The following is a 12,776-nucleotide window of genomic DNA, read 5'->3' as shown; positions in this document are numbered from 1 at the left end:
ATTTCATGGAAAGACTAGATTATGAGTTTGGTGTATGGTGGAATAATGAAAATGAAAAAAACAGAAAAATCAAAAGAAGCTGAAATTTTGAGTCTTTGATAATTGAGGGAATTTGGTGACTTTAAAAATTAAAAACGTAATGAAAGGGTACAGGTTTGGCAAGATATTATTAAACTTCATTTGAGCCTTCTGAGTTTAGGGAGTAAATATCCAAGTAGAAATGTATAAAACCAGTTTGACCTAAGATGAAACAAGAGGTCAAGGCTATAGAAATAAATTTTAAAGTCCTGATTGTGTATGTTGCTCAATTTTTATGTGTACTTATGTCTCCCCAACCAGATTGTAGTATTGTAGAGAACAATGGCTAAATCTTACACATGCAGATATTCCCTATGGTGCTTAGCTCAGTGCTATGCATGTTGGAGGTATTCAATAAATACTTTGAATAGAGATACATCACTGGCATAATGAAAACTTCTCAGAGGATATAAACTTGACCTGAAGTTTAATAGATGAGAAACATATTCATCAGAGACATTGAGAGGGAACTCCAGAGAGAGGGAACTCCAGAAAGAGGGAACAAGTAGTGTGTGAAAAGGAATGAAGGTGTGAAAGGACATGTTGTATTAAGGGAGCTGAAAGTAAGTAGTTCATTTTGTGGGGGTTTTTTGTTTGTTTTTATTTTATTTTATTTTATTTTATTTTGGAGCATAGTTGATTAACATTATTGTGTTAGTTTCAGGTGTACAGCAAAGTGATTCAGTCATACATATACATGTATCTATTCTTTTGCAATTTATTTTCCCATTTAGGTTATTACAGAATATTGAGCAGTGTTCCCTGTGCTATACAGTAGGTCCTTGTTGGTTATCTATTTTAAATAAAGTAGTGTGTACATGTCAATCCCAAACTCCCAGTCTATCCCTCCCCCCCACCCTTCCCCGCTGGTAACCATAAGTTCATAGGTAGTTCATTTTGACTAGTGTGTACAGTGAGAAATTGTAGGCAGTTAAGTTGTTTAGAAAGGAAGCCATGAGTTAAATCATGAGAGCCTTGTTAAGGAGTTTGTCCTAAAAACAATTGCTGAAAAATTTGAACCAAGCATATAACATTTACATTTTAGGAATATTGCCAGAATGAGAATGAGCAAGGTAAGACTAAAAGTGGGAAAATCAGATAAAATGATACTTTATTTAATGAAAACAATGGTTTCTTAAGACCTGTTTAGGAGGTAGGATCAATGTGATTTGGTAATTTTTTAAGAACTGAAAGGTGAATGGGAGGAGTCAAGGATGACTCTGGAGATGGAGTTTGGTCAGTTAATGGATAGTGAAACCATTTATCAAAATAAGGACCATTCAGTACAAAGAGGTTTAAGGGAGAGAGTAACTGGAAGGATGATGATAAACTGTGAGTTTGAGACACTTATGGGCTATTCTGGAGTCAATTTCTCATTTGTAAGATGTCTGGGCCATGAATATAGATATGATAGTTGTCAATGAATGAATGAAGTTAAAGCCATGGTTCAATACCCACCAGTGAGGGTCTTGGTTCAGCTAAACAATCAAACTCCCATGACTACAATAGACCAGGTTTGGCCTCAATTAGAAGACATAAAACATTGCATGATAGGCAACATTCTTCAACAGGAGGACTTTTCATGGCATGCCACGAAACAGTCAAAGGGCTGATCTTTGCTGTGCCCGTATTCCCACAAGTGATGACATCACAATGTGCAGACAGCCACCCTGGGTTAGAAATCCCATGTTCCAAAAAGAAGCCAATATTTCTTGTAATGGCTCTATATGAATAGTTTCCATGCAAGAGATATGTCCAGTTATAAGAATTACCACACTCAGGGAAACCTAAAGCTATAGCTTCCTACCAGGTATCTACGATTTATTCACAGTCGTCCCAGTACAGATACAGTTTACCAATGAAGGGTCATTTTTTACATAGTCAATGTGCCTGAAACACAGTTCAAGGCCTGCTAATAATCCAGGGAACAGAGTTAGAAAATTAACCCAAAGTTGAATTGGTCCACAGAGGATGGATTTTATTAACCCTTCACTCACATACAGATACAGATAAGATCACACAGACAGTATAAATAAGATTACACACAGAGTATGGATAGATAAGCAAAGAAGAGGATGACATAACTCTCAAAAATTCCAGCATATCCAAGCAAAGAAAGAGGAGCTCAAAAAATACCCTGAGAAGAAACAACCAGAGAAGTCAGAAAATAACTAGAAATGTATGATGATATGGAAATAAAGGGAATTAAAGTCAGGAAAGATAGTGGTCAAGAAGTGTCTAGGTCTGCAATTAGGTCAATTAGTTAATCGCTAGCAAAATCAGTACATTGGAGCAGTAGAGGTAGAAGCCAGATAGCCGTATGTTAAGGAACAAATGGAAGTTGCGGCAGTGAACACAGTATAATTTTAGAGTACTCTGTGGAAAGTTTTGTCTGAAAAGGAAGATTACAGACAATTAGTGGGGGTGGGGGGTTAGGGTCAAGGGGAATTTAGAGTGATAAAAAATTCCAAATCATTTAGTATAGAAGTAATGTGCATTTTTGTATATAGGTTTTCTTCACTATTAGGTTTCTTTTTCTGTGTATTATTACCCTTTGTGTTATCAGATATTTTCAATTAAAAAAGCTCTTTTGCATTATGAATGAAAGGATAGACTTATTTGTTCAACAATGTACAGTTCCTTAAAGTCTTAGAAGAGATAACGTGTCAGACAACTTTGATTTCCCTGTAGCACAAACATATAGTTATCATTATACCAAATCTTGCTAAGACCATTATATCAACTTTGTTTTATGAGAAATTATCTCCATTCTAAATTAGAACACAGAGTTTTCAGTTATTATTGTAATATACTATTATGACTATGACTTCATGATATTTATATCTACCTATATGTACACACACATAAATTTTATGTGTTTGGAAAACAACAAATGTATACAATTTATAGAGAGAACACTATTGTTTACTTATTTAAAAGTTGAACTCCTCTCCACAGATAACTAACAGTATTAAATAATGTATGTGAAAATGCTTTGTAAACTATAAAATGCTATACTATAAATATGACAGCTTGGAATATTAAAGATCAAGTATTAGGTTAATAGAAATATTTATATGTACTGTTATTGAAAATATAATTAAACTACAAATACTTATAAGCTATTCTCACATTAAAAATACATTTTCTGTACAATATAAGCCTAAAATGTGTTAGAGAATAAAGTAATGTCACGAAACAGGGAGCTTCCAAAGAAGGGGAGGTATATCAGTACTCACAAATGATTATTCTAACGTAGAAAATATTAGTGGTAGATTAAAATAATTTAAGATGTTGTAATGTGATAATCTAAAGGAGAAAAAAATTGTATGAAAAAAATGGAGAGCAGTCAATGCTTAAGCCTCAAGAAAAATCAGAGACTTATGTCCATATGAAAATAAAAGCTACTTAGGAAATAATGAGATATAAGAATATTAATAAATGACTAATAAAAATAAAAGCCTTCCATCACAACCAAATCCTTATCACAAAGATAATGTACTTGACCGTTCTGGTAGACGTAGGGTAAAATAAGCTATATTTTCCCCATATTTTTATACTTTAAAATGATGTTATTAGATATCTATCTCCAATATCCATGTATTTGTGGTGAGACAGTTGATCCTGAACCACAGGCTACCCTGAGAAATCTGACCAGAGCTGAGCAGTAATCTATTTGACCTCTTTTTGCCCTTTGTACCAGTACTTTAAACCAGATTTTCTAGCCCATATTCATTATCTGTATGACTATCAGACTTCTGAGAGGTGAAAATACTCTAAGTGCAAGGAATGAGAAAGGGGAACCTGAATAAGTAAGCTATGTACATTTCTCAGCTCATGAGAGGACACTGGTTGATCAGAAGAACATCATGCATGGACCCTCAGAACAAAACATAATATGAATTGAAAGCCTCGAGGCAGCCCAATAAATCAAAAAACCATCTTAATAAGGCTGTCTCTCTGCTTCCTGTTCAAATGCTTTTCCACCTGTGCAGATCCATTCCTGCCTGTCCAGCTGTCTCCATACCTGATCCCCACTTACCTGATCAGCTGTCTCCTTTAAGAACCCCATTGCTGTCCCACCATTCCCAAATTCTTCCTAGCTATCCAACTGTTTCTCCCACCCACCAGCCCCATACCCTGCCTATCTGTCCATCTGCCCCCTCTACTCTTCCAAAGAACTTCTTACCAGCCCCATTACTGTCCTACCCAATCAAATATCTTCCTCGCCCTCCATCCCCAGTTACTTCCAGCTTTTCTAGCAGTTTCCCTCATCTACCAGCCCCAATTCCTTCTGGTCCACCTGACTATTTACCCCACCCACCCCGAGGTTCACCAGTCATTCCTGATTCTGACTCACAGAGTAAGTTATTTTACAAAACTTTCAGACCCAAACATTTCCTTCCAGCACAACGTTCTACCCCAACCACTCTAATGCCGGCCCTTGTTCATCGTTCCCTTCTAGCTCAACTGATTGTTTCCCCAACCCCTTTGGAAGGTCTCCCTGTTTTGAAGCCTTCCTGTTTGTCCAGTCATCCCCCTCATCAACCAATCCCCACTCTTTCTTCTATCACTCCATTGCCTGAACATCCTGCTAGCTTAGATCATTTTCAGTCAGTCCAGCAATCTGTCCCACAAACCATAACATTGTCAAATCTGCCCCAGGCCTTTGTAGATCATCCACCTACATCAGTTTTCTCCCATCCACCTCCCTGTCATTCTCCATCCTCTTCTTTGTCTTCATCTCCTTCTACTTCCGTATCCTCTTCTTCATCCTCTATACAGTTTTCTTCCTCTTCATCTGTTCTTTCCTCTTCTTCACCTTCCTCTTCTACCTCTCCATTCTTACCTCCTTCATCTATCCCTCTTTTTTCCTCTCCTTTGCATTCATCTCCCTCTCTGTATTTGCCTCCAACAAATTTAGATTTCCCATCTCCAATTCCTCCTGTTTCTTCTTCCTTTATGACTTCTTCTTCCTTTCCCCCAATGCTTCACTCTTCCTCTCTTTCTACCTCCCCATCTCCTTTTATTCCTATCCATTCCTTCAATCCTCCTCACGAATTGAAAGTAGAGAAGAGAAGAGAAGCAAGTGGAGTAGAGAAGAAAGAAATAGAGAAGAAAAAGTTGACAGACGACAACTTTAAAGGTAAATAAATTTAGTTTATTAGATATTTTGTAGATTTAGCAATATTTCATTTGGGAAGGATGACTGAAGGGGAAGGAATATGTAAGAGTAGGAAACCTAAAACCGAGAGAGAGAAACATATTCTCAGTGTTCAGGAACTTGTATTAGGTACCTTTTTGCTCTTGTTGATCCCTCTGTGGTCACAAAGTTATAGTCAGGAATCTAGTAATCATTGACTTTGACTATTCCAGTCTGTCCAAATAAAGATATATATGGGTATTGGAGATAGATATATGTCACATGTGGCCATGTGTCACCTTCCAAAACATTTGAATCCTCATTGAACTGGGAATAATTCCAATGAATTGGGAATAAATACCCTTGGGATTCACACTACTGGCCCTAATGCAACAGCAGTCAGCTATTTGATATACTTCACCCCCCCAAAAAAAAATTCTTCCTTTGTTCTTTTCTTTTCACTTTGTACATATATTGAAATGTTACATGCTATAAGTTTCCAGAAGATTCGAAATTCTAAAAGAAGATGATATCATCCACAATAATTTGGGGATGGCACTTTAATACACTAAAAATAAAGGTACCCCCCTCTGTGGCATGAAAACCATGCTTATATTTGTGGTACAACTGAAAACAAATATGTACACTCTCCTCCATGCAATAAAATCCAAGCTTCCAAACCTAGTAAAGTTAGATGGAAATTCCTGTCTACCCTAACAAGAAATTTTATTTTCTATCTGCTTGAATCTTCAACCAACTCTATTAGGGTTATAGGGATACCTACCATCCATGACATCAACTCAGAACTAAGGGTATGCAGCATATCATTATCCAGATAGGAATTCTCTTAAAGAACTGAGGACTGACTCTATACATCTACAGGAATTACTTCTATATCTATCCCAAACAATATATAGAGGAATAGGATTTAATAATCAAAGCCATGAATAATTGGATATTCCTACATGAAGACGGAGTGCTTTATTGGCACTGTAATCTCACATCCATTTTTATTCTACTGTTGACTCCTTGAAATTCCCATTCTAATATGTCTATATATTTCTCCAATATCCTTATATGTGATTATCTGGACACACACACACACACACACACACACACACACATACATATGAATATGTCATATGTATGCTAACTTTATTTAAATGTACTAAACATTTTTTATGTATGGTTCACAGAGTTATAGATAATTCCTTGCCTTCATCATTGTCAAAAAATGATCACAAGCAACAGAAACATCTCCTATCCAAAATCAATTGTGATAAAGAAATGAAGGAAAACAGCAAGGCAAACTTGACTACTAACAAAGATGCATTCCAGCTTAAACTGGAGGAAACTCGGAAACTCCTAGAAGATCAGCATCTAAGCAGTTTGCAAGTATGAAACTCTAAATACATTATTAATATTTTAATATCTAGCAATAATTCTGTCCCATTTTTGCAGTGTTCTCCACTAAAGAAATGTATACCACTAGCCAAGGGTATGTTTGGATGAATCAGCACAAATTCATCACATAGTGAAATAAGTTTTTAGTATTTTTTTTAACCGTTTACTCCATTTTTCTCTCTGCTTTTATTCTTATTTTTCCATCTCTCATATTTAGAAAAATATGCTTCATGGATGCTATTTTCTGAAAAACACGAAAGCTATTTGAAAGTGTAATGTAATATAAGTAACATTGTTAAAGACTGGATTATAAAAAGCAACTTGAAAATTATAATACATATGGACATTAGGTTCTTAATGAAAATGTGGCACATTTAACTAGAAATGGTGTCTCTACTCTGACTCTAATATGGTATTTACTTTGGTTTTTCCCACAAATGATTATGGAGTTCATACTAAATTTCCTGAAATGTTCATGCACTTTATTTTTTATGAGTAATTACACACAGGTATGAGATTCTTAGTAGGCTGATACCAAGATTAAATTCATAACCTTGGCCTAATTTATCCAATAACTGAGCAATTGTGGCAAGACTAGAAAAGCAAAGCAGGAGACTTCTTCTGGCTATGATGAAGTGCCTTCCTGCCATAAACAACTATAATTCTGAATAAATAATATGAAACAATTATTTTTAGACAGTATAGAACAGGTGGTATAAGATATGATCATGAAAAAAAAGGGAAACAAATGAGGTAAGCCCTATGATCACATAAGCTTTTTACCTGGACATGTCCTCTGGACAAGCCTAAAAAAATTCCACAAGTATTCCAACTACCTGTCAAAAAAAACCCCAACTCTTTCTTAAAGAAGATTGAAATCTAGACATACAGCATAATGTTCACAACGTCCAACACTCAATCAGAACTTACTAGACATGTGAAAAAGCAGAAACCTATATGGCCTATAACCAGGAGAAAAATTAGCCAATATAATCAGACACATAAATGACAGAGATAACAGAATTATCAGGCAAGAATTTAAAATAACTTTTTAAATATTTTCAAGGAATTAAAGAAAAATGAACATAATGAAAATGAAATTTTTGGAAGAACCAAATAGAACTTCTAGATCTGAAAACATATTATCTGAGATTAAAATTACACTGGATGGACTTAACAGAGCAGGCATTACAGACAAAAAGATCAGTGGACCGAAATCATCCAAACTGAAGCACTGGGAGAAAAAAGACGGAAAAATATATAACAAAATGTTAGTGACCTGAGGGACAATATCTAAATCTAACATACATTTAATTTAAATCTCACAAAGGGGAGAGGGAATGTTTAAAGAAAACAGTGGCTGAAAATGTATCAAACTTGATGAAACTATAAATCCACAAATCAAAGAAGCTCGACAAACTCCAAGAAGGATAAGTACGCACCCATGTGCATGTGCACACACCCCCCTCACAAAAGCACATGAAAATTAGATTAAGCTAGAGGGGGAAAAAGATGTATTACGTGCAGGTGAACAAAGATAAGATGGACCATACTAATTTCAAGCCAGAAGACAGTGAAACAATATTTTTAAAGTTCTGAGAAAGAAAAAATACAACGAACTTATAATCTATATCTAACTAAAATGTCCTTCTAAGTGTCCTTCTAAAATGAAGGCAAAATAGGCATTTTCAAACAAACATCAGCTGAACACCACTATATTACACCAGTATCTGCACTATAAGAAATTCTCCCAGAAGTTTTTCAGGCAGAATGAAAATGATAACAGATGAAAACTCAGATCTATAGTGACAGAAAACAGATTAGTGGTTGTTAATGGGTAAGTATTGACTACAAAGAAGCATGAGGGAAATTTCAACAGATGGAAAGGTTCTAAAATATTTCAGTATGATGGTTATGGGTAAATAATTTGTCAAAACCTATTGAACTATACATTTTAAATGAGTGCATTTTATTGTAGATAAGTATATCTCAATAAAGTTGATTTAAAAACTAAAACACAAGGCATGTTAAGTCTAGTACAGTTTATATCAGTAACTTACAAGCAAAACTTGAAGCTGATCATAATGTTTCATTTTTTAGTGTAAGAAAAATTCTGAGGGAAATAATAGTATAATTTAGTGAAATCAGAAGTTGCTGAACTTCTTCTGAGGTGCTTTGGGAAATGAAGCCATCACAGACCTATGCAAAGAGAAATCTTAAAGCCATGAACATCACACTTAAAGCTAGAAGGACCTTCTAACCCAGATTTCTGTATCTCATTAGATGCACTCTCAAAGAAATTCATATTAGAGTCATAGAGCTTTTAGGAGCCTCATTATCAATTAATATAACTCAATTCCAAAAACAGGCACTGAAGGAGCTGTGCTTTGATTTGTTCTAGTTAAGTTGAGTGACCATCTCTTTAAAAAGATATCACAGTACTGAAGGATGTGACAGGCAGGGAGTAAATGCTAGTAATAGCAAACTCTTATGAATCATTTTCAAAACATTTCACAATAGTATATCAATAAGCATGAACTATACAAACTAAAATATTTTATCTGTAACTGATTTCATTGGTTTCTCAGTTTATTTTGGGGGCTAGAAAAATAATAAATTTTTGTTTAATACCAAAATATTTAAATTTTCTAAAATTTGTGTAAAATTTTAAGAGAACTAATTTTCTTTGAGTCCATTTAACTTCTTGACTAGATTAACAATTTAAAGTCTTCTTGAATTTATTTCTACATATGTGATACAGATTAATGCATTCTAAACATATGTTATATATGTGAGAAATTAGAAATAGTTTTAAACATTGACTATACTTTGAAGTGATCATGAAATTTTATTAAAAACTGATAATTTCCATGAAATTTCATTGAAGTAGTGATGAGAACATGTAAGGAATTCATAGAAATTATTACTGTGCTAAATCTCCAAAAACAAGTCATTAAAATCAATCCTAAATCCACATTAGAGTTACCTGGGGAATTTAAAAATAATAATAATACCACGAGTACCTGGACCCCATCCAAGTATTCAATCAGCAGGACCTGGCATGTTTTTACAAAGCTTCTTATGTGGTTCTAATATGCAGCCAGAGTTGAGAACTCTATTATACAGACCATAAGATTAACTTTTATAAAAAGATGTAGCCTTACCAATAGGAAGCTCATATTAGAGTCATAGGGCTTTTAGGAGCCTCGTTCAAGTCCAGTGAAGGTTTCAGGAAAAAAATACCATTTGTAAATAACTATTTTTCAGAATTTCACATGCCGTTATGAAATCTTCAAGAAACTCTATTCTCTGAATGGAATAGCAATAGCAAAATTATTTTTTAAGCTATAACTATGGCTAGGATAATTGAGTAATTATCAGTACTTTAAGGTGAAGAAATTAAGGCAAACACACTTTACTGTAAGTCTTTGTTGGCTCCCTCTTTTTCACTGTGAGGACTGCTCCAGGGATATAGATTATTTATATACCTATACTGTTTGCAGTCGTACTACTCTATTTTATATGCCAAATAGAATTGGGCTCAGTAACAATGGTGTGTTGAATCATTAATTTTGGCGCTTAAAATTTTCTAAGCTATAAAACAATGTTCTTTTTTTTCTTTCAGAAATTTTGTGATGAAGTTAATCGGATAACAAATTCTGAAACCCTCTCAAGTATAGACAGTCTTGAGGCTGGGGAACATGAAGAAATATATTTAACACTTAATAAGGAGCCTTCCACATCAATCCAGCAGCAGAATTCTATTTCCCTCAAATCTGCAAATCTGCAATCAACTAATCTAAGCTGCTTTGATGAAGATAAGCTGTCATTCTCTAAAACTCAACATATAAATAATTGGCTTATAAATTTAGATAATCCAAACACTCAGACTGTCACACCTTTCTCAGATATTTTAAGTAAACCTAATGTTCTACCTTCACATAAATGTCTTAACAGTGAAGAACAAAATTCATCTGCTCTGAGTAGAACTGTGGAAAGAGCCACAAATACTGCTAACAATTCAGTAGCCTTTGTATATAGTCCCCCCGTATTTGTAAAAGATAAAAAAAGCAAAAAGACCTCTGAAACTAGTGCTATGAGGACAACTGACACCACTTCTGGAGCATTCAAAAGGGAGAGACCATTAGTTACTGAGAGCCCAACATTTAAATTCAGCAAAGCCCAGGCCACTCCAGATTCTCCAACCCAGGAAATGGCAACAATTTCAGACCAAGAGAAATATTCTGAATTGACTCAAGAAAATAGAACTACTTCAGTTCCCACTTCATTTGTACCTGTGGCAACACCTTTAGTTTTGCCATCGAATACACAATCAGCTAGGCCTTTACCAAAAAACAGTATATATATAAAAGAAATCGACCCAGTGCAGTGTTCTGATAAGTTAGGGGAAATGAAAGACATTAAAGATGAAAAGATGAGATATTTTAACTGTAATGAGGAAGAGTTGTCTTTATTTTCAGATAATTTTCAAGCTGGCTGTATACCTTACAACTCTGACTCAAAAGATAAAAAACAGAAAATAGCTGAAGCATCAACATCATTGTATAGTATAATTTCTAATTGTGACTTAGTTGGTCAGCACAAGAAAATGAAATGCAGTATTCATGAGAGAAATGGTGTGAGGTTTCTTAAAAGTATTTTAAAGAAAGAATCTAAATACAAACATGATTATTTTAAGGCACTAGTTACAAACCAAGGCTTTAAGTTAGGAAATCAAAAAGCAGCAGATATCAGAGATAGTATTGAATTAACAAAAGAAAAAGGGAAAAGTGCAGAAATTCCAAAGACTATTAAAAAACTGAGATGGTTTGATGAAACTGAAGATACAGAAAAAAATGTTGAAGATAATCATTCACTGAAAAATATAATAGGAATAACTCAACAGTGGTCTCAACCATTCCACATTCAAACTAAAAGTGTTGCTGCCAGCAACATAACTAGTATTATTCCTGCTGCTTCTGTGAATTCTGCTGATAAGAAAAAGCCCAAGGATGATTTTATCTCTGAAAATGTCACTGCTTTAGGAGGATCTGGAATAGACCATGTGCCTTTGAACTGTTTTATACCTTCAGGTTATAACATTGCTAAACAAGCCTGGCCAGACTCAAAAGAAGAGGAAAGTAAATCCCCTGTAAATAGTGGTGGTTCTAAAACTCAGAAGACTAATCCACAAAAGGGTGGAGCAAAAGTAATTAGAAGAACAAGATCTGCTAAAGTCCAATCAGGCTTTATATATACGAACAGAAAAGGCGCTGTTATTCGACCACATTCTGCGAGCAAAGCCAACACATTTTTACAAGCTCAGGGTAAATTAATTGTACCTCATCCTCCTCCTAAATCTCAATTAAATATTAGAAGTTGTAAAAATATACAAGTATCTCAGTATCAATCTGTAATGCCTGAAAATTCTCAAAACATCAGTACATGTGACTATGTTAATTCAAAACATGTGCTTCCAACAGAACACAAGTTAAATCAGTGGAATCAAGAAAGTAGTCTTCCACTCTCACATGTTTGTCCTGACTTAGTCATTGTGATGCCATCTCTACCATATTGTTCTTCTGAGTGCCAAACTTTAGCAAAAATAAATCATTCAAATGGCAATCAAATGGTTGCCCAGCAAGGTGGGACATTATATTGCACCCAAAGATGTCCAACATATGAAGAAAGTCATTCCTCTGTGACTCTTAAAACTACTAAAGAAGAATTTGTTCCCCTGTGGAAAATACAGCATAATATTCTGGGTCAAAATGAAAAGGCCGCTGGTAAGAATAAATTTACATATTTTTATAGGTAAAAAGTACAAGTTTTTAAATTCATGTGAACTTTCTCTTATTGAGATATGGCAATGTGCACCTTATAAGATATTAATATTAAATAATAACAGCTTTATAGAAATAACTTATCACCCTTAATATTGTACCCTTGTCTATCTAGTAGCTATTGCTTTTAAGCGAATGACCCAACCTTTGCTCAACTAAAACTAGAAACTTTTGCCAACCTCCATTTTTTCCATGACTTTTCTTGTTAGTTTAAAAGAGGGAAGACAAAGAATGCGGTTTTATTCTTGTCCCATATCATTCTGTTATTACCCCAATATTACAGTCAAAATTTCTGTCAAAGTAAGCAC

The 12,776-nt window shown here is 34.5% G+C and overlaps 1 protein-coding gene across 1 annotated transcript in view; it reads left to right on the top strand.

Annotated features, from left to right (window-relative positions):
* CEP126 (centrosomal protein 126) overlaps nucleotides 1–12,776 on the top strand; it is a 171,384-nt gene that overhangs the window by 83,462 nt on the left and 75,146 nt on the right. The window contains 2 exon segments of the mRNA XM_061203698.1: nucleotides 6,418–6,616; nucleotides 10,251–12,411. Of these exon segments, the coding sequence (XP_061059681.1) occupies nucleotides 6,418–6,616; nucleotides 10,251–12,411 (2,360 nt within the window).

Source organism: Eubalaena glacialis, chromosome 10 (assembly GCF_028564815.1).
Source record: "Eubalaena glacialis isolate mEubGla1 chromosome 10, mEubGla1.1.hap2.+ XY, whole genome shotgun sequence".
Classification (NCBI taxonomy): domain Eukaryota; kingdom Metazoa; phylum Chordata; class Mammalia; order Artiodactyla; family Balaenidae; genus Eubalaena; species Eubalaena glacialis.
The sequence above is the reverse complement of the archived record's forward strand: the minus strand, read 5'-3'. Positions and strand labels throughout refer to the sequence as shown.